General features: G+C 42.7%; 1 protein-coding gene across 3 annotated transcripts in view; it reads left to right on the forward strand.

Annotated features, from left to right (window-relative positions):
• The window catches only part of PJA2 (praja ring finger ubiquitin ligase 2), a 1087778-nt gene that overhangs the window by 447046 nt on the left and 617872 nt on the right, over window positions 1-22860 (forward strand). For all 3 annotated transcript variants that reach the window (XM_044064273.1, XM_044064274.1, XM_044064272.1), the window contains one exon: window positions 3705-4704. In XM_044064273.1, the coding sequence (XP_043920208.1) occupies window positions 3705-4704 (1000 nt within the window). The remainder of the gene's footprint in view (window positions 1-3704; window positions 4705-22860) is intronic.

Below are 22860 nucleotides of genomic sequence, written 5' to 3' on the forward strand. Positions count from 1 at the left end.
TTGTCTAATCCCCAAAGAGCACATGCATCGAGGTCTGTGACAACCTCTTCAGCCTTTTGGTCAAGAGCTTCAGTGGATGACACTTGTGCAGTGACCACTCAGACCAATGCTCATACCTTTATTGCTCATTACAAACTGGATTTAATTTCTAGAAACACAGCTGCCTTTGGCTCTGCAGTACTCCAAAATATCCTTCTTTGAGGAGCACCCAAGGTTCATCTAGCGGAGTACTTTGTCCCATCATTGATGAACAAATGAAAATGACAATAGATACAAAAGTTATGCACTCACCGTAACAATGAATTTGTGTTGTCCATTTTCATTCTTCTACAACTTTCCACCCTCCTAACCCAGTTTCCTTTCTTCCTGGAGGACACCTAAGGGATTTTTCTTGGGAACCTATCGTTCCATATTTGAGCTGCAGTTTTATCTCTGCTGTTACTTCTCAATGTATTCTGTGTAGAATAAACTATTGTTTCTGGGGGCAGTAAACCTGATCTTGGGTATGTTAGGTTGGTGGGGCATTATGGGTAAGGAAGGAGCTGGAGAGTTGGATCTGTGAATCTAGTGAAGTGGCTGAGGCAGATCTGAGACCCATCAGTTGAGGAAGAATACAAATGGACAACGCAGATAGATTGTTATGGTGAGCACATAACATTTTTTCTCCTTTCTCTTCACTCTCAGTGAGGGTAGATATTACATTTTTCCACAAGTGATAGATCTGCTCACTCAGCTAAAGGGGTCTGTCATTCATCCTCATCTGATCACCCTCAAACTAACAGCTTGGAGGATTGGTTTTTGATCCCAAATAATGTAAACTACTCAACAGAAATGATACTGATCCTGAGAGAGGCAAGAAAATCAAATATTAGAAAATCATACTTATCCAAATGGAAAAGATTTTCTTTTGGTACAAAAACAAATGCATTAGTCCTCTTCATGCAGACACCATCCAGACATAAACCTATTGTTGTAATGCCTTTCGGAATTGTTTTACCATGGCCTTTCTTATTCCATTGTTGAGGTGCATACTTCAGCCATCTGTGTCAGTGCCTGTCTTATCTGTTCCCCCATCTATTCTCACCCCTCACCTGAAACAATTCCTAAAAGGGGTCATGCATCTCAGGCCTCCAAGAGAAACCCTGTCCGTACCTGGGATTTATACTACGTATTAGAAAAATTTACATTACCACCTTTTGAGCCATCAGCTTCTGCTCCCTTAATGATGTTCACTTAAAAGACCACCATACTGATAGTCATCACTTAAGCCAGGTGGTTCTCAGAGCTACATGCCCTGATGTACAAAAGCAAACTCCTTCACTGTGTTCCATAGGAATAGGGTAACATTAAGAACTAACTCCTCCTTTATGCCCAAACTAGTCTCAGAACTCTTCTTGAATTGAGGTGTTCACTCCCTAGTGTTCTTTTCCAAGTCACAGAATAAAGCTGAGCAAATACTGCATTGCCTGGATGTACACTGACAGATCAGGTATTACCTGGACAGGGTAAAGTTTCCAAATAGAACAGAGCAACTACTAGTGGCCTTTGCAGAAGGGAAAAAAGGGCAGACCTGTCTCCAGACAGACTATCTTTAAGTGGATTGGCTAACTAGATTACGTTCTGCTTTGTCCATCATAGTAAGCCAATACCAGCCCATGACAAAGCCCATTCCACCAGACACAGTGCAGCCACCACTGCCTTTTCTCTAAGGTGTCCCTACACAGGCCGTCCTGGAAGTTGCCATATGGACATCTGTCCACACCTTTACTAAACATTACCATTTAGTCAATGCCTCCAGGGTTAGGGCAGGTTTTTGTATTGCTACCCTACAGAACCTGCTTTCTTATGGGCCATCAGACAACCTGCCCCCCAACTTGTAGCTTTGGGAGTCCTCCCAAGAATCAGTACTGCAACATTGACTACGAAGAACATAGTACAGTTGTGTCACACTTACCATAGTTGTAAAAATTTGAGTGGATCAGTGTTGGAGTACAAACTCCAACCCTTCTAACCCCTCTATCTGCTGGCCTCTCCCCCATACCTGGAGCAGCAGTTTTCAGAAGAGTAGTTGTTATCCACCGTCATTCCGTACTTATACTCTATCATATAATTGGAATCTTCACCTATCCCTGACTACAAAGTTGACATCTGGAAGGGTTGTGCCGTCTTCAGGTGTCAGACTGCTGTTCATTGCCTACAAAGACCTGTAGATGGTGGCATCAAGAGATGCCCCTTTTTATACCCTGACATCTGGACATCTGCCGTCAGATGCCTTTTGGCTAGGGATGATGAAAAGACTGTGGAAATCGGGCCAGTCACAGTTTTCTGCATGTCAGGAAGACCCAAGAGTCAGTACTGCATCAGTGATCTATGTGAACATTTGCAATTATGATAAGTGTGACACAACTCTACATTTCCAACTCAGCATATTTCTAACCCCAGGAGTAAGTTACCATTGCAGGTCAGCTACTTTGGATACCTTTAAGGCTAGCCTTGACTGGCTAGGGGACACAATTTTACACCAGGGTTGTTATATTTTATTTTATTATTTATTTAACATTTGTTTACTGGGAAAGTCCAACTGGGACCAGGGCCATTTTCAGGGGAGACCCAGGGAGAACGGCTCCAGACGCATGTCTTTGGAATGTGGGAGGAAACCCATGTAAATGCAGGGAGGATATAAAGACTTTGCACATAAGATATATAGCCCTGCTTGACTTGGGAAGTGAGCACTATTAAGTGCTTGAACTTTTAAGTTTATCTGGTTTAAAGTGTATATGAATAGGCATCTTATGGTCCCCATAATCACTTGCCTAGTATGTTCCTGTGTTCTTATGATGATATACTTCATGGGCTTGACTAGGAGCATGCTGCTATTTGACCAGTGACATAAACCTGTAATGCTAGATCATACCTACTGGTGAAGGGTCAAGGTGTTCTTATGTGACTCAAGTAGTCAAGTATTATCTGTGTAACAGTTCAAGTTCAGATTTAAAAAAAAAAACAAAACAAAAAACATTTCAAATTGAGATGGGGCATTTTAACTACATTTATGTGTGTGTGTGTGTGTGTGTGTGTGTATATATATGTGTGTGTGTGTATATATATATATATATATATATATATATATATATATATATATATTGAGTCTTTCGGCTTTTCCCGATTAGGGGTCGCCACAGCGGAACTCTGGTCCGCTAATGATTGCTAGTTGATTTTTACGTGCTGAGTTGCCAGCCCTAATGCATAACCTTCAATGAAGGTACGCCCATTCACGCATGTCTCCACAGAAGATGCTCTAGCTGAGAATCGAACGGGACAACATCTTGCTGTGAGGCGACAACGCTACCGCAGCACCACCACTGCGGATTCTGTATATATATATATATATATATATATATATATATATATATATCTATGAATTAGGAAAAGAACAGTAGTGCAAGGATGGATCCTTGTGGGACTCTTGTGTTAACAGTGCCTTCATTCAAATGGCAGGTATTTGGAATGTTCTGTTTGGATATAACTTCAAAACCATCTTGAATTTGCTAAGTTTGTGGAGAAGCAGGTTATGATTTCACTGTTTGAATGCTTAGTCAAATGGAGCAGAGCTTGCAAGCATGACGTGACATTAGACTCAGTGAAAGTATTGGTTTAAACTTGTGCTGAAATATTTTTAATAATTTTTGTTTCTTTATTCAAAGGCGCAGTTCTTGCTTCAGATTCTCAAATTATATCAGAAGACTGTACAGCAACTGCAGGCTTGCATGGTGCTGAGGCAGCAGTTGTCACCACTTTACTGCCTGGAAAAGATAAAATGTCATCAGTGAATTTCTGTAGTACTGAAGAGGTCTCAGAGGTGCTTCCAGTGATCTGCACTTCAGACAGTGAAACAGTTTGCCAAGGAGGAGTGGGTTTTGTCAGTCCTGATTCTTGTGAGCCAGATAGCATTGAAAGTAACAACGAACCCCTTAAGGTAGGGCACAGAATACAGAGGAGGCTGGATAGCATGCTTTCAGAGCTGGGGAAAGGAGTAGACTACCTCAGTGATTTTGAGTCTTACTTTTCTACTGTAATTCATTATACTAACAGAGATGACTTAGATGAATGGGAACCATTATCATCAAGGACACATTCTAGTGTACAGATGGAATTGACTCCTCAAAATAGGAGGACCGTACAAAGAAGAAAATCCCTTACTGATGGTGATACTGAGAAGTTGAACTGTTTTACTAGCACCGGTGAGAAAAAAAGAAAATGTGAAGAGGATCATCAGGTTACTTCCCCTGTGGGAGCTTGTAGTGGCCCATATGCTGATGTATATAAGGCTGACCAAAGTAATTCCTCAGAAATGGTTGTTAGACCTAAAGTTCGAAAGGAGAAGCCATATGACGGAAGGAAACTTTCTAGCACTGACTTTACTAGGAGTACTAACACTGGGAACAATTCAGTGGAACTTTCTGAACCTCTGCAAAGTGCCACAGAGTATACATCGAATAGTACTGAAGTAAAAAATGATATTGGTAAGTTCTTGAGCTTTGAGGACTCAGAAACTGTACATGTGGACAAAAAGGAGGAGAGAAGAAAGACAAAATGTTTAGCCTGGCTTGAGGAAAGGTGCAGTCCTGCTGATGATAACAGGTTTTGGGCTGAATTTGTCGATTATAACAGAAACTCACCTAACTCCATCAAGGATAATGATAGGTACATTTTATTTTACAGTTTCATTTATGCCACCAAAGATGTGTTTTTTAAACTGCTGATAAGTGTTTTTCTAGTAGCAACTAATAAAACGTGGTTTACCTTTTCCACATTACATTGTTTTAGGTAAAATACGCATCTGTGTGATTGCTTACGATTTTTGGTATTCTATATTTTTATTTTAGTGCGTGTCTTGATCAGTGCTTCACAAGTGTTCTCACATCACTTGAGTTGTTGTTAGTAATGTTTTATGTTTTTTTCTACCCCCCCCCCCCTTTGCTGGCAATGCATGGATCGCTATAGTAAAGACATTTTTAGAAAGGCTGGGTCTTGCTGTGAGACAGAGCAGTCACAGCACTGTAGTCTTAGAACTGTGTGACTATGCACAGCATGTCAGTGTAGCTCCTACTGGTTTCCCTAGTGTTTTGACCCCCCCCCCCCCTTCTAGCAAAAGCAATTGGATTTTGGTCATCTAACCTCTGTCTTGTATTCTTTCTATACTGCCACCTGGCAGGGACAGAACTCTGATTTCATTCATTATTTTTGTTGGTAGTACTTCTCAACATTATTGATGAGGTTTTTGGTGTTTTTCTGGCTTCACACATTAATATGTCATGCTTGGAGAAGCCACGTTCTATTCACCAGTCAGCACACTAAGTAACCCACTTATCTGGGACTAGACCATGGTTCTGCTTCATGTTCCTCAGTCTTCAGTTTAATTGTGGAAGAAGTATCGAAGACACAAGACTTAACAAAGCTTGACATTGTCTAAGACGATGTCCTTCCTTAGATCACTGTTACAGTATTCCAAACTGTTGGGTTATCTCACAAAATAACCTTGATGTTTAACCTAAGTACCAAAGCCAAAACCTTCCATAGAACCATATATCTGACATATGACATAAGCTTGCAGGCATACGGGGTATATAAGTGAATATATGAGCACTAAAACATCAGACTTTCATGCCACCAGTCTCAAACACAGGTCTTATACTTGTTGGTCAGTTCTATGCATGATCATTGGTTATCTTTTGCCTTCATTGTTTCAAATAAGTGCTTCATTGTGGAACCTTCTTTTTTTTCTTAAAAGCTTTGATATTTGCAGTTCTAATAGATATCTGCTAGGAGGGTAAAGTGAAATTGTGGTAGGCTAGTTCCCTACAAGTATCTCCACTCCAAGTGCCTTTTTCTGCTTAGGTGCAGAGCACAATTATAAAAATTGCAGTATTTGCTAGTCCTGTATACCTAAAACCTTATGTACATGACTTTCATCTCTCTGCCACTTACTTTGAGACCCAGCACCTTAAGCACTTCGCCCAAGCTAAGATGAAGGATTCTTCCACCCCCCCCAACTTCCTGCCTACCCCATAGAAGAACTACCCCATAGAAGAAGTTCAGGAAGCCTAGACTTGACATTATGATCGCCCAGTCGGACTTGGACATATACCCACTGAGGTTTAAGAACCCAATGTATGCTTGTTACTTGACTCCTGCTACCATTACCCTGCCAGAGGTTGGTATGGCTTCTAACTCATGCATGTATGAAACAAGTGATCCTACCAATGCTGACGAGAAGAGGGAATCCCATTTAATGAATTCAGAAGGACCCAAAGGTGTTCTGCAAATTTCAGTAAGACAAGAAATACTTCGGTCCTTAACTGAGCTACATCAGGGATTGGATCTACTGGTTAAAGAAGATGTCACTCCAAAAAACAGAAAACCCAAAAATGTTTCCTTTTCTCTGACATCCCAGGAAGAGGAGTGCATGGATTTTTCCCAAGACCTTTTTAAGGCTATTGTGGCACTCAAACCGCCATCCTTTTTCACTTTTGCCTCTACTGTTGCAACCCCTCACAAAAGACATTTGGCAGCATCATCAGAGAATGATGAAGCAGAGTCTGATTTTGATGAATATTCTGTATCATACTCTTCCCAGATTCTCTCCTGAGGCCAAGTGGCCTCTGATGACAAGGGCTCACTATCCCCTGATTCTCCTATAGATGAAGCTTCTTTTGGAGAAACTATTTCTAACACGATGAAGCATTTTGAGTGGGAATACATTTATGATATGCAAAAAGATATAACTTGCTGGAGGTAGGTGCTTCTGCACTTGCTCCAGTCCCTCCTGTCTTGGAGATCTTTCTGGATGCCTCTGCCTGTACTACCACTGCTTCTGACTCTCGGCCATCGGCTCCTAAAAGGCCTGATAGATTTTGCAAATTGCCTGAAGATCTAAAGTTTCTGTACAAGAACCCTTTGGCTGACCCTTCTGATTTTTCCATTTCTGCAGATAAAGTCTTCCATCTTCTTGCTACTAAGGCCCTTCCATCTGTTAAAGATAGCAGGGCAATAGATAGAGTTGGAGAACAGGTATGCACTTTTTCCACTTTGGCTTTCAGAGTTCTGAACTAACAGAACCAATTGACTAAATATTTACTGTCTATTTTGGATAATTTGAATCAAAGCTTAGCTTCTATGGAATTGGCCAGGCGTTAAGCAATAGGCCATGTCTGTGGTGGCTGAAGCTTTTACAGATGGTTAGACATAGCATCAACTGCAATTATGACACAGTGGAAGCCTCCTCCAGAGCAAATGCTTCTTATTCTGTCATCAGAAGGTATGCATACCCTCACTGTTGGTCCTTACCTGAGGACATCAAAGCCAAGCTACTAGATTCCCCTTTGCATAGGGATCTATTATTTGGCCCTGATGCAGCAGACTTGTTTAAAACTTTACAAGACCATGGGAAAATTATGGTCTGCAGACAAATTTTCTTAACTTCTGTGCCTGGATATCAAATAAATTATCAAGCAAGACTTCCCTCCGTCTGTCACAGGGAGTCTAGAGCCCCACAGAGGACGAAGAAAATGCCTAGGCAGATTTCAAGGTAAACCAGTCAGGGACTCCAAATCTGGGAGGCAACCCTATCAAGGAAAATCAACCTGAGCACTTTCTTTCAGACGCCTCCTGCTGCTTCTTTTAGTGTTGTGGACCTTTTTGTCTCCCCTCCCAGGGTTTATTTATAACCAAATCCTGTGGCAGTTTGGGAGTTTCCTCAATGGTTACTAGTAGTTTGAAGCAACTTCTGGAAATTGCTGCTTTCCTTAACTGCAGGTTCTCTTTGTTTGCCATATTGATCTCTAGGTATTATAGCCTATGTTTTACTAGCACAGCCACAGGACCATCATTAGCTAATTTTGCCTCCCAATGTCCAGCTAGCTTGAGTTCCAAAATGTCTGCCTCTTCCTCAGTAGTAATTGTGGTTGTGGATCATTATTGAGTGTGCCCAGACTGTTGCTGTTAGTCACCTCCCACCCCAGTCTGCAAGGATGAATTCTGTGGAAACCAATTATTCAGTAGGGCTCCGGTTTACAGGTGCAGGATTAAATCTGGTTTTTGGTCTTTGTGGCTACATTTCCACAAGACTAGTACAGGTGAAGATGTTTTTGCTTGTCGTGGCTAACACTGCCAAGTAGCTGATGTGGCATTGACCAATGATCTGGTGCCAGCTTCACAGCTTCAGTATCAGGCAAGGAGCTCATCTTTGCTGCTGTTTTATTCTCACATTGGCCTGCAATTTCTGCTAGTAATAGCATCAGCTTTTCCTGCCACTTGCCCAGCTTTAACATATGACTCCCTAAGAAATTGTTTTGTGGTTGACCTCCATAAGTGTGATCATAAAATATCACAAACACGTAACCATCAACAATTGTTAAAATTAAAAAAAAAAAAAAAAAAACTCACTGAAAAAAAAACAAAAGATTTCTGCAGAGCGACAAGTCTTCTGCATCCTCCAGTGTGGGATTGGTACATTGCACACCCCCATGATAGATATATCTTGGAGAAATAAAATCCCCATATTACTGCAGTCTTGAGAATTAAATAAATAAATATATCCCAGTATTCATGTTAGTGATTACACGTAACGTTGTCAGTTTTTACTACATTTAACACAAGCCTGACACCCTTAATATATCTGGGGTTGATTCAGATCTGTCCTGACATCAGTTTACTTGCAAATGTCAGTTTACCCTGAAGTTACTTAAGTGTCTGCTTCCCACCTCTTACCATTTCTTGCTTCATCTAACTCCATTTTCCAGTTGCCTGATCATTGTTAGTGTCCTCTCCCTCTCTGTCTTTTTCTTTAATTTACAACAGCTGAGATCCAGACAATTGCCAGATACACTTTCTTTTCCCACCACCACTACGCCTACCTTTGTCTATTCCCAAGTGTGGTTGTCTGCTGTTTTTCACCCCACCTTGGGCTTGGATTAGAATATCTGGGGCTGTAAAAGACCTTTCTATTCCTGGGCTGCCTATCTTAAAGGTGTGGGGTGGCTGAGGAGGGAGTTACCCAAGTTCCCTCTATTCAGAGTTCAGCAAGAAGGTAGTGGTCCTGTAGAGGACCCTCCTTCAGATGAGGAATCTTCATTGTTTGTGGCATCTAGAAATAGGTGTCAATGGAGCTCCTTCCTTTTCCAATGGTGTTTCATAACCAGCTGAACATTTTCCAGAACTAAAAACAAAGACTTCTTGAAAGAACTGCATTTAAGGTCCGCTAAAATAATGCATTATTTTAATCTTTATTATCAGTGACATATGAGTGCTCATGTATTCTCTTATTCAACCTTCTTGAGTTTTTACCCACATAAAATTGTTGACAACTTAAATGTACTGCAGCATATTTACCATTGTACTGTTACAATTTGAACCATCCCTTAACACCAAAAGTGTTGCTAATATTGGACAAATAAATGAAGGTGACTTCATTAATGAACCTACAATTTGCATAATGTCCAGTTGTAAACAAACGTATTTGTTTATTCATGGAGGAAATAACGTAATTGTTAGTGTCTGTTTCCAATGTATTGTTCGATTCTAGTTTTTTTTTTATTAATAAAACGTTTCATTTCCCAAGATTGTTCCCAAAAGCATTTCTTGTAATCACCTTCCAATTATTCCTTATGCTTTGCAAATGTATTACTTGTTAAACTATATGTTAACACTTATGCTAAAAACTAAATCTTAATGATATGTCATTACCACCATCACCTTTTGTTTTCTGATAAAATTGGTGTGAACATTGTCTCTCATTTATCAATGATATCTATAGCTATGCTGTCAAAAAAAATCCAGTTTGTAGCGTCTTGTTGTAAGCACATTTTAATTATTAACTTTGTTTATTAAAATGACTGCTGTCTGGGGTTAATGTAGATGTTCTGATTATTTGATTCCTAATCATATTCCTTTTAGTATGTAAGGGGTGATAACTTTTGCATGCAAACAATTATTGATAAACATCTAATTTGTATAAATTTCAGACAAAAACGGCCCAAAACACTATAGTAACTATAGTAATTAAGCTGTAAACCTAAAACAACTTTATACTTTTGGATGCTGTGTATGTAAAATATAAAAATCGAGTAGTAGTATTTCATTTTTCTACAAACATCTTAAACGTTTCTTCAGTTCTGTGCAATATAAAACAATTGTCTTTGTATGAACCATACGGTCTGTCACTAAAATGAATTCCATAACATTGTTGAAAACTGGAGTAGAAACTTCTCCCATTGCAGCACCAGTTGCCAGATAAAAAAATACCAAATATATAACATTTATTTTTCAGAACTATGATCATCACTGTACATGTTGTGTTCATGTCTTGAGATGAAAAATCAGTTTGACTGATCAGGAGTTCTCTTAAATAATGAGGAATGATGGCTTGATGTCTTGAAGTGTACAGAGAACAGATAGACATCTTCTATGGCAAAGATAAAATTAAGAGCTGTTGTCAGTAAAATTAGCCAATGTGAATAAAAAAAAAATGAATCTGATGTTGTCAATCTTCACATAGTTCTTGACTGTGGGCTCAGTTCCGAGCCTCGGAACTGAATCTGCCGTTTATTTCAGCTTGCACCTTCCAAACTCTCGAGCTAGGCTTTGCCCATAATGCTCCTCTCAAAATTACCTCAAATTTCATTTGTCACTTTGTCTGTCAGATGTGTACAAACAGCCTTTGGCATATAGTTAAAGTAAGTTTTTTTCCCCTTAAAAATATAATTTTTTCTTTTTTATAAATCTCCCTTCTACTCTAGTGTCCTTTATCTATACCCGCTGCTCTCATTTTTCTAGTAGCGTGTCTGTCTCCTTCACTCTGTTTTCACTACTGTTGGTAGTTCTTTCCCAGTGCCATTGCTGGTACTACTTTGTACCTTTTCAGGTATTCTTACAATACCATTTTTGGTATTTTTTCTTTATTAAAACAAACAAAAAAAAGCTTCCAGTGTTTTTCCTTTCTGGATGAGTGTGTGTTGGTTTTCATTATGGCTGATAAATCTGAATTCCTAGACAAGTCATCTAAGGGCACCTCGGGGTTTAAAAGGTGCCAGAAATTTGAAAGAGAAATGCCCAACTCAGATTGGCATGTGTAGTGTGTCTACTGCCTAGGTAAAGTTCACCTGCAGGAGGGGCTGTTCAATATGCCATGGTAGGACGCTCTTCGAATGGAGAAATAAACTTACTCTTAAAGGACTACTAAAAGGTGACTTTGAAGAGGCCATTTCTGGGTCCAAAACGGAAGCCAGTTATTCTTCATCATCATCATTATCATCTTCTTCCAAGAAGTGACCTTCTTCGGTTCCAATCACTTTGGAACCACCTACAAAGTTTTCTAAGCAGTCTTCAGTGTCAGAATTACTCGGCACTGAATGGAAAAAAAGATTCGTCACCTACCAGTACTTCAGAGTTGACTTCATCTGCCTTGGCACCAAGAGACTTATCTATACTGGAGCAGTCTGAGGTTATTTTTGTCCCAAGATCGAGGTATTCACTTTCTGTAGAAATGTTCAGGGATAGATCAATGAGCCCCTTTTCGATGCGAGGCTCCCTTGGTCTCCTTCGACTTCTTCGGTTTGTTCCACTAAGAGTCCCTCTGAAGCTGACATTATGAAACCAGTGGAACAGCTTCTGATGGTGAGAGGACTGTCCTCGGTTCCTAGCCAAGCTGGCACTGGGACCGGCCCTATTATGACACCATCCAACCTCCTCAAACTCCTATTGAGTCATTGGAGCTCATGGTTCTGACATTCCTGGCATTGACTGTCTTGGTTCCAGTAGCAACTTCTTCTTCTTCGGAACTGAAGGTTGCCTTGAGCTCCTCCGGGCTTTCAGCACTGGAGGTCTCCTGGGGTCGAGACTCCCTGGCTGGTTCTGTGGTGCATGGATCAACTTCATTAATTTCAGAGCCTTCTGTGACCCTCGATGCTTCGACCTTCATTGGATCAACCCAGGCTTTGGTTTCAGAGGTCGCCTTCTTGGTGCGGAGTGGGACCTCCGTTCTGAAGGAGTGTATTTCAATTCTGGGCTCCCATCCCTTTGCAAGGTGGAGGTTTGCCTTCCGAATCATGGAGAAGGCCTTGTCCATTGGGGACTCTGTCATCCTTGTCGGGCCAGACTTCCACATCTCCTCAACCAGAGCTTCCATCAGTCTCTTCCCCAGGACAGAGGGCACAGAAGCCCCAGGAAAGACCTTCTTTGGTGGCTTCCTCTTCGAACACTTCCCCAGAACACCCCCCCCCCGAGGAAGTACCTGTGAAGGAAAAGTGCAAGAGGAAGCACTTAGACTCCCTGGAGGAGTCTTTCACCAAAGATACCAACTTTGATGAAGGGGAAGGTTCCCCAAGGTCACCCCGTGATGATGTTTTCTTCGGGGATATCCTAGAGATCTTGAAGCAGAGGGGTGCCTGGTCTTCCCTCCGACTTTCTTCAGAGGAGTCTGTATACCTTGAGGCTTTTCGTGCTTAACCTTCTACCTCTTGGATCTCTTCACCTGCTGATGACCAGCTGATCGCTCAGTGGGAGTGGAAGATGCCCAACGCCATCAAATCAATCCCCAAGAAACCTGAGTCAATCCTGTCCACCCCAAAGAAGAGCAACACTGGTCCAAAAGCATACCCATGGACAACATGGTGATAGCGGCAGCCACTAAGAAGGAACTTACTGAGGAAAGTCCAACTATCCATCCTCCTAACCAGGAGTCTAGGACTATGGATAGGTTTGGGAAGTGCATTTATGCTTCATCAACCGTTGCTCTCAGGTCCTTGAACTACATGGTGCTCTTTACAAGGTTACAGAGGGATCTAATCAAAGAGCTCTCAGATACCCGCTCAGGAGCAGTAGCTGAAGAGGTACAAGACAAAGTTGCTTTTCAGCTTGCCACCCTTAAAGCAATATCTTAAATCATCCATGAGGCTCATTGCCCAGGCACCTGAAAGGACGACAATAGCGGCGGGTTCAGGCATAGCCATTGGAATGCGCTTGTGTGACTTTGCAGAGCCATTTTAAAGCATCATTCATCATCGCTCCAGTTGACGGATCATCCCTTTTTTATCCCAATGTAAAAGACACTCTGACCAGATATGAGAAGGATGGGGGGGACTCTTTCTGCCATAGGCATACGTTTTTCCACTCCTCAATGGCCCTACTCTAGGAACCAGAGAAGTGGGAGACTATGGTTTAAAAAAATCCCAAGGGCCTTTCCAGGATTCACGTGGCAAAGGCTTCCCCTGGGGCAGAGGGGGAAGTAATGGAAGATGCCTCCCTCGAGGCAGAAGTGGCCCGCAGAACCAGGGATTCAGAGATTCCTTCTCTGGTACTTCCTACCAGCACTCCTGAATAGAGGCATGATTGCCTTCCTCTGGAAGCAGTCGGGGAACAGTTATCCCTGCATCAACCTGCCTGGCAACTGATAACTTTGGACAAATGGGTGCAAGGAATCCTATCCAGAGATTACATAATTCCACTTTCTGTAATTCCAAAACCCCAAAAAAGAATCCCAGATGTTCCACCCAATCACAGGAAAGCAGCAGCAGAAATTCAAAAACTGCTCAACAAAAGAGCCATCCAAAAAGTCCCACCTGACCAAATAATATCCGGGTTTTACTCTAGACTCTTTTTAGTGCCCAGAAAGACAGGGGACTGGAGATCCATTTTGGATCTCAGCCAGTTCAACAAACCAAATTTTGCATGGTTGGTTTTGGTACAGTCTGTCCTTCCATTCATGGAAAAGGAATATTGGATGTGCTCTATAGACCTCCAGGATGCGGATTACCACATAAAAATGGACAAATGCTCTAGGAGATTCCTGCCCTTCCATCTGGGAGCCAGTCATTTCCAATTCAGAGCACTGCCCTTTGGACTCACCTCAGCCCCCAGGGTGTGTTCACCAAATGCATGTTAGTGGTAGCAGCTTATCTCAGACTACAAGGATTTCGAGTTTTTCCATATCTCGATGACTGGCTGCTCACCACTACCACCAGGTATCAAACAGAACGGGCAAGAAATTACACTCTGTGTCTCTGTGCATCTGTAGGCATCACAATAAATTATGAAAGTCAAATTTACATCCCTCACAACAACTAGAATTCATCAGAGCCCTGTTAGACACAGTTGCAGGAGTTGCTTCACTCCCACTGGAAAGACTACAAAGGATCAGATCTCAGGTCAGCCAGATTATCCAGAGCAGAAGTGTTCCAGCCAGATTAGTCCTTCAAGCATTAGGCTCAATGGCAGCCTCAATCACTCTTGTTCCCTTAGCAAGATATCACATGAGAATCTTACAATGGTAGCTAGCTTCCCATTGGTCAGTGATAGATTAGCCCATGTCTCACTTCATCTTAATTACCAATCACTGCAAATAGGATCTTTTGAGGTGGCTCCGCTCCAGTGAGATTCTTTTGAGCTGACCATTCATCCTTCTGCAACCTCAAGCCATAGTGACCATGGATGCTTCCCAGATGGGGGGGGGGGCATTATTTGGGAAGGACAGTCTAAGGCACGTGGTCCCAACTGGAGGCCAACTTGCATATCAGTATTCTAGAGATGAGGGCAGTGGTGTTAGCGTTGCGAGCATTTCAGGATGCCCTACCTCTAGGAACAGTAATGGACAACATGTCGGTAGTCTGGTATATCAGCAAAGAAGGGGAAACCAAATCTTACCCATTGTGTTGAGAAGCCTTCAGAGTTTGGCAATGGGTGATTTCTTCCAACCACTTTCTCACATCAGCGCACATTTCGGGGAGTTCCAATATGATAGCAGACAAGCTGAGCAGAATCATTCTTATGCCTCACGAGTGGTCTCTTAATCCTGTGGTGGTGAAAGAGATTTTTCATCACTGGGGCCAACCTTGCTGCGATCTTTTTGCGTCCCCTCTGAACAACAAGTGCAACATTTACTTTGCCCTGATCCCACCTCAGGAGAGTCACCCAGAGATGCTGTTCTCCACGATTGGCCGCTCAGTCTTCTCTGTGCCTTTCCCTCAACTCCTTAGATATAACGGTTTCTAAAGAGATCCAAGAGGTTGGAGAATTCACTAATCCTCATTGCCCTCTTTTGGCCTCGACAGGTTTGGTTTCCCTTCTTTTGGCCTCATCTACTTTGGAAGTCATGGATACTGGACCCAGTTCCGGGTCAGCTGTCTCATCCGGAGGGCATGGTTCATCCGAACCTCCGTCGTCTCAAGCTCAGGACATGGCTTCTCCAATTCCCATGATTGCCATGCATCCTTCCCTTTCCTCTCCTGTCCATCAAATCATTGCGGGCCATCACAAACCTTCATCTAGGGAATTGTATCAAAGTAAATGGGAAAAATGTGCAAGTTGGGCCCTTATGAATGAACTTGATCCTTATACGACCCCTGTTCATAAAGTTTTGGATTTTTTAGCTAACCTCTATCAATCTGGTTTAAAGGGAGCCCAAATGTTAGAACCCTTTCCTCCATGGGATCTTAACACTCATTCTTCAGTCCCTGACTTTGTCTCCTTTTGAACCATGAACTATTTGTGACTTAAAGTTTCAGACTTGGAAAACTTTATTTTTAGCAGCTATCACTTCTGCCAGAAGAGTATGTGAACTTCAAGCCTTGTCCTGCAAACCACCCTACATAATATTTAAGACAGGGCCTCCCTTAGGAGTAATCCTCCCTTTTTACCAAAGTATCAGAATCTAATATTAATCGGACACTTCAGCTGCTGGTCTTTTTCCCTAATTTGTCTAATAAAGGGGAATATTCCCTTTATTTATTAGATGTCCATAGCTAGGTACTAGGCTATTGGCCCTAGGGCCTGTATAAGCCTAACCAAAAAGATACCCTGGCTTTTGCCACCCAAGAAAATTATTTTCCTGTGCCCCTGTCGAGCAGAGCCACAGAAGTGATCCCCAGGGTGAATTTCTTATCTCCCATCCAATCATCAAGATTTTTCTTGAAGAGTGCTAATGAGGAGCTTTGTTTGATACAGATAGGTAGTTTGTTCCAGAGTATGGGAAGTGTCTGGGTCAGGAATCTATCCCTCCAGTGTGTTCTATTTATTGTGGTGACAAGGTTTAGGTCCCTAGACCATGTAACTCGGAGGGATTGGGATTTCTTTAAGTGGAGCATGTCTAGCAGCTGTGGGTTTTTGATATAGCTTTGTATGTTAGGCAGACATCACCTCTGAGTAGGCAATATGCAACGGAGTAAAGCCGAAGTTTTTTGAGACCGTCTGCAAAAGGGCATTTGTTTGAGGCCGATAATCTTCTTTGTGAGGTATTTCTGTGGCCTTTCCAGTTGTTGTAGATGTCTTGTGAAGTACATACCAAAAGGGTCGTTGTACTCTATAATGGGTCTAATGAGTGACGAGTAGAGGGGAACAATGACCTCTTTTTTCCTGGATGAGAAACCTTTTGTGATGAGGTGTGCCACATAGAAGGATTGCCTGACTACTGTGGCAATGTGATTATCAAAGGAGAGACTACTGTCCACCTGTGTCCCAAGGTCTCTTATCACACTTTCGGTGTTAAGTAGACTACCGCCTATGTGGTAGTTCATGGGTACAGAGTTTTTACCAAAAGGGTTGACAATGCTATGGCTTTGCCACCAGGCATCTGTCTCACTGAGGCCCTTTTATAGGATGTCCACATCGTTAGGAGTTTTGATTATGGCTCCTAGTTTGCAGTCATCTGCGAACTTCATTATCCAAAGACCTTCTGTGTTAGCCTGTACTTCTGAGAAGTAGATACCAAACAGGAGAGGACCCAGGACTGAACCCTGTGGTACTCCACTTGTCACTGGTCTGAAGTCGGATTTGGAGTCTGCTACTTTCACAGTGTGGGTTCTGTCAGTGTGCCAGTTGGCAACCCATCTTGTGACATAGGGATTTATACCTAGTTTAGTGAGTTTATCTATAATTCCAGAGTGGGGGATAGTGTCGAAAGCCATGGCGAGTTCTAGATAGTCTGTGTGAGCCACATTACCCTCATCTACAACTTTGGTGACCGCTTCAAAGAAGTCTATCAGGTTTAGGAGACATGATCTGCCTTTTACAAACCCGAACTTGGTGGGGTCCAGAGTTTGGAGATTACCAGTGTCATTGTTTATAAGTTCCATGATGATAAATTCCATAGCCTTGCAGACCAGGCTCGTCAGGCTAATGGGGCGGTAGTTCCCGGGGTCCATGGTCGCTTCCCCTTTGTGGAGTGGGATAACCGTCACTGTGCGCCATTCAGTGGGCACAAAGCCTGAGGTGAGGCTATGATTGAACATTGTACTTAGGTGAGGTGCCAGTTCATTCTGTAGTTCGTGTAGAATGCAGCCTAGAATGTTGTCGGGTCCCATGGATGCTGTGTTCTTGGCTTTGGAGTGGTTTTTACCTGTGCAGCCATGATTACAGGAACTTTGTATTATTCCAGTATAGAGATGGTCGCTTTAGGGGGTGAGAGGGGGGTAAAGTTAGCACTGAACCTATATGCCAGGATGTTGGCAATATCAGTTGGTTCTGTATATTTAGTGCCATTGTGCTGTAACTCAGAGCAGATCTGAGTGTTGCCATTGAGATTCGTGACATAGCTATAGAATGCTTTGTGGTTGTCTTTAGAATCAGTGGCGACTTTGTTGTCGTAACTAGCTTTGGAGGATTTTATGAGGGGGTCTCAGCTTTTTACTGAGGCTGACCAGGGAGTTCCTCCAATCATGGGCTTTTTACTCTTTTTTTTTTTTTTTTTTTTTACAGTTTCAACAGTTTCATTCTTCTGTTGTCAAGTTTGTTTATGGCAAGGGACCACCAGATTGGCTTCCTTTTTTTGGAGGATAGCATCTTGGTTTTGTTAGGGATTGCACGATCCATGCACTCGTGTAAGTGCTTATAAAGTGCATTTGTGTAGGATTCAGCAGTCATACCTCTATTGTCCGTCCGCATGGGTGTCGTGAAGTTTGCTACTTCTTTCTTACGAAGCATGAAGTTGGCTTTGGAGAAATTTTTTACGGTGGTTTCCCTAATGGGGGTTGGGGGCGGAATGTCGATGTCTAGGGTGATTAGCTTGTGGTCTGATCTGACCAATGAGGAATTGACCTCTGGTGTGGAACACCAGTTGCCCATGTTAGTAATGACCAGGTCTAGGATATTGCTGCCCCTGGTGTGGGTGTGGATAAGTTGATCCAAGGCATTGGAATTTATGAATTCCAGAAAATGTTGAGCAAAAGAGTTGGTACATGAGTAGTTTTCCCAGTTAATAGTGGGGTAGTTGAAATCTACCATCATTAGGGTGTACCCTAATATTTTCCAGTGTATCAAGAAATGAGGTTTGGGAGTCCTGGGTCATGGTGGGGGATCTTTAGCAAGCTGCAATTTGGATTGCGGTCTTGCCCAGAGTTAGTTGCACTTGGATAATCTTGGATGCATTATGCTGAGCAACTAGCCTGGAGGTGTGGTCTTTAGTGTGTCTGTCCAGGTTAGGTGGCCAAAAGGTGTGGTATGAATTATAGCCTGGTAATGCAGGGGTGCACTCTGGAGCCTTGAACCAGGTCTCTGTCACTGCACAGATGTCGATGTTCTCCATTTTAAGGAGTGCCTTGAGTGAGTGCATTTTAATGTTTAGACTTCTAGCATTGATTAGCATTACCCTCAGATTTTGCTTGCTTGTACCTACAGACAGCTACGTTTTTATCTCCACACAATGAAGGATTTCATAAAATCTGACGAATTGTTTGTCGCCTTTTCCTTACTTTCTTTAGGTAACCCAGTTTCTAAGATCACTTGGCGAAATGGCTCAAAGATTGTAGCACATTTGTCTGTCATTCAAAAGGGCTCCGCCTTTCAGGCCCAGTAAAAGCTCACTCAACTAGAGCAGTGGCAACTTCTGTGGTTTTTCATGCCAGAACTTCTTTAGATGATATTTGTGCAGCAGCCACTTGGTCTTCTCCTCATACTTTTATCACTCATTATAAACTGGATCAGGTGTCTAGGGGATGAGCATCATTTGGTTTGATGGTTCTTAGGAATATATTTCCATGAGACCTCCCAAGATTCAGTTAACTAGGGACTCTGTCCCACAGTCAAGGATTATGTGAAGAGTGACATCATCAGATAAAGAAGTTGTCTTACCATAATGTTCCGTCTGTGTTGTCGATATTCACTAATCCTTGACCCCCCCCCCCCTTCCCCTGCCTGAGACTCTTAGTGGATCGAATTTTTCCAGAACCGGCTTCATATTAGAGAGACATATCTGGTCTCTCATTATTATTATTATTATTGATGTTCATCGTGTTTCACTGTTGCGGTCAGTACACTTGGGTTATCCTGCTGGCAGGCTACCCGCAGTTGGCCTGAATTCCAAAATCCTGGTCCGGCATCAGTTACTGTCGCCTCTTCCCTGGCGTCAGTACGCCAGGGGTATGTAAGATGCAGCCAACGCCATTTTCTTCAGTCTTTCTTGCCTCGCGGTGCCCAAAGCAAAAGCAGTTCGCAAGTGCCAGTTGGCTGACTCCTGAGATTTTCGAAATTGAATTTCAGAACCGAAGTCTTCAAAAAAGCTAAGTACCCCATTGGGGAAACTTTTTCTTGCTCCAGACCGATGTCAGTAAAAGTTAACAATTGTATTTCTTGTGGGAAGCAAACACCTCATAAGGATTTTCACTCTTACTGTATTCCTTGCCTAGGCCCAGACCACAACGTTGCTAGTTGTCGGTTTTGTGCTAGATTCAACCAACGCACTATTAAGCGTTGGTTTGATTTTGCTTTACATTACTTTGGCCGAAGGTTTAACTACATAATGCCATCGGAACAGCCGATGACCGGAATTCATAAAAAACACAAAGACAAGGAAAAGGACAGGCATCCGAGGTCCAAAACCGACAACAAAGCCTCCTCTAGGCCAGTCGCCGGTTCTCAGTGAGGCGCTTTCGCAGCCCCTGACACCCGCTACCTCAGAGCCACAGGCCGCCTCCGACTCCCACGTGGGAGACAACTAGGCCTCTGGAAACTCAAGGTATTGGGCCTATGGAAACTATTCCCTCAGATGGGTCCAGAGCCACTGAGCAGGCATCAGCTTCTGAGGGTGTTTTCAGACCTACACAGCTTACTGTCAAATCCACTTCAGCAGCCAAGGCAAAGTCTAAAACACCATTAAAGACAAAGAAACAAGTACTGCATTCTCCTGGACAGTCATCCATGCCAAAGAAACAGATGCTTAAAATGGCCGAGGTCCTAATTACTTTGATCAGGGGTTCCCATCCCCCTCCTGATAAAAGGCCTAGGCAAGACACTGACTATGACTCCTCTGACCAGGTTTCTATTTCCTCTGATTCCTCTTCAGAACAGGGATATTCTCTTCCTCCCTATGAGGACTCTGATGCTGAAGAATCTATCCGTTCAGCCTCTCCTCCTGAGGATTACTGTTTTGGGGAAACTCTGCACACAATGAGGGAGCATTAACATTGGGAGAGCCAGGATTATTCAGAATCCAAGAAAAGGCTCAGAGACTTTCTTTTACTGCCTCAGCACAGGCCCCTTGCTATCCCCCCTGTACTAGATATTGTTGATGATGTTTTTTCTGAATCCAGTTTGTCTCCAGACTCTTTACCCCCCCCCCCCCCGCACCAATCAAGCCGGATAGGTACTATAGGGTCCCAGACTCTCATAAATTTCTTTATAAAAACCCTGTTGCTGACCCAGAAACAATTTCTCAGGGTCCCAAAGGGGTCAAGGCTTCCACTGCAAAAATCCTGTTCCCTCTGATACGGATTCTAGAGCACTGGATAGATGGGGGAAAAAAGTTTACACTTCTGCTACTTTAGCTGTTTCACATGCTTAAATATCAACAATATCTAATGTCTTTGCTAAAACAGAAAATACTTACAAGCTCAGAATGTCCTGACAATAAGGAAATGCAGGATTTATTTCATGCAGCTGAACAAGTGGGAAAGCATACTCTGCAATGTGATTTTGATTCTTTAGAGGCTTCTTGCAGAGCCGCAGTTACAGGCTCTGTCGTTCGAAGCCATGCTTGGTTAAAAGAACAAAGTTTACCTGATCATGTTAAAGCAAAATTATTGGATGCTCCATTACAGCATGATACTTTGTTTGGTGTTAAGGCAGAAGAGGTGTTAAAGAAAATGGAGGATAAAGCAAAGTCAATGCAGACAGTAAAGGATTTCTTATAGGTTCAGCCACCTAGATTTAGCAGGAACTGGCCTTCGAAAAATCGGTCCTTTTCAGTGTCAGACAGGCCACAAAGATGCAGATACAGATGGCCAAGAGGCTGATCTCAGCCCCAAGGCTCATACAGACTAAACAATGGGGTGCTGCAGGCCCCAAAGGTGGATAAGACAAATCACAACCTTATAGGAAACGGTCACAATGACTTCCCTCTACAAAAGCCAAGCACTTACCTTTTGACAGCATCCTTAGGGGGAAAACTAGCACTGTTCTCACAAAATTGGCACATGATCACCCAGGACAAATGGGTACTGAATATTGTTTCTCAGGGTAACAGGTTCCACTTTCACACCCTACCAAGGTCAAAAGGTATGCCAGACCTGCCACAAAACCAATGGGCAGAGGCACAAAAACAAATGTCTGCTCTCATGGACATGAGAGCTATTTAAAAAGTACCACAGGAAAAACAGGGGCAAGGATTTTACTCAAGAAATTTCTTGGTACCCAGAAAAGACAAATCCTGGAGACCAGTACTGGACCTGTCAATTCTAAATACTTTCCTGGATGTTCCACAATTCAAAATGTTGACACTGCAGCAACTTCTACCCATGCTGGGCAAGAAGGCTTGGCTAGTTACTTTGGACCTCAAAGAGGCATACCTGCATGTCCCAATCAGACAGTCTTGTAGAAGATACCTCAGATTCATAGCTGGCTCAATGCATTACCAATTCTCTGCACTGCCCTTTGGCTTATCTACTGTGCCCAGGGTCTTCACAAAATGCCTGGCACCAGTAATTGCATTTTGCAGACAAAAAGGAATTCAAATATATCCCTACTTGGACGACTGCCTTATTCAAGCAGAGAGCAAGGACGTTCTACTAAAGCATCTGGCATCTGTAAAAGAATTACTAATTTGCCTAGGGTACACAGTAAACAAAAAGAAATCAAAACTAGTGCCCTCAAAAGAGATAATATTCCTGGGTGCAACCTTAAATACAACTGCCCAGATGGCTTATCTCACGCCAGACAAGCAAAGGCAACTGACTCATTGCTTTCAAATGATGGCAACAAAGACCCAGCTACATGCAAGAAAAATTCTGCAGGCTATGGGCTTCATTGCATCTTGCATCCTGCTAATTCCATATGCAAGACTGCATATGAGGAAGCTACAATGGTACCTAAAAAGTGTTTGGACTCAACATTGCCACAGCCTGGAAACAATAATAACTCTTATTCCCTGCCTGCAACAGGAGTTTTGATGGTGGGCACTCTCCTGCCACCACAACAAGGGACAGCCTTTCACTTTACCCACAGCCAGGCAGACACTAACAACAGATGCATCGGATTATGGCTGGGGGGTACACATGGCAGGAAAATGTATTCAGGGCATGTGGCCCAAGGACCAAATGCATCTTCACATCAATCAAAAAGAGATGCTAGCTGTACGGAATGCCCTGACAGCCTTCAAGGATCTACTTCATCCAGGACAACTATTACTAAAGACAGACAATGCTACAGTTATGTGGTACATAAGCAAGGGGGCACACATTCCTACCCCATCTGCAGGCAAGCCATGACTTTGTGGAACACAGCACTGACCTATCAAGTGCATCTGCAGGCACAATTCCTGCCAGGAAAGAAAAATACTCTGGCAGAGGAACTAAGCAGAAACCTCATGGACCCTCACGAGTG

The sequence above is a fragment of the Protopterus annectens genome, chromosome 2.part2 (assembly GCF_019279795.1).
Source record: "Protopterus annectens isolate FY-2018-M chromosome 2.part2, PAN1.0, whole genome shotgun sequence".
NCBI classification, from domain to species: Eukaryota; Metazoa; Chordata; order Ceratodontiformes; family Protopteridae; genus Protopterus; species Protopterus annectens.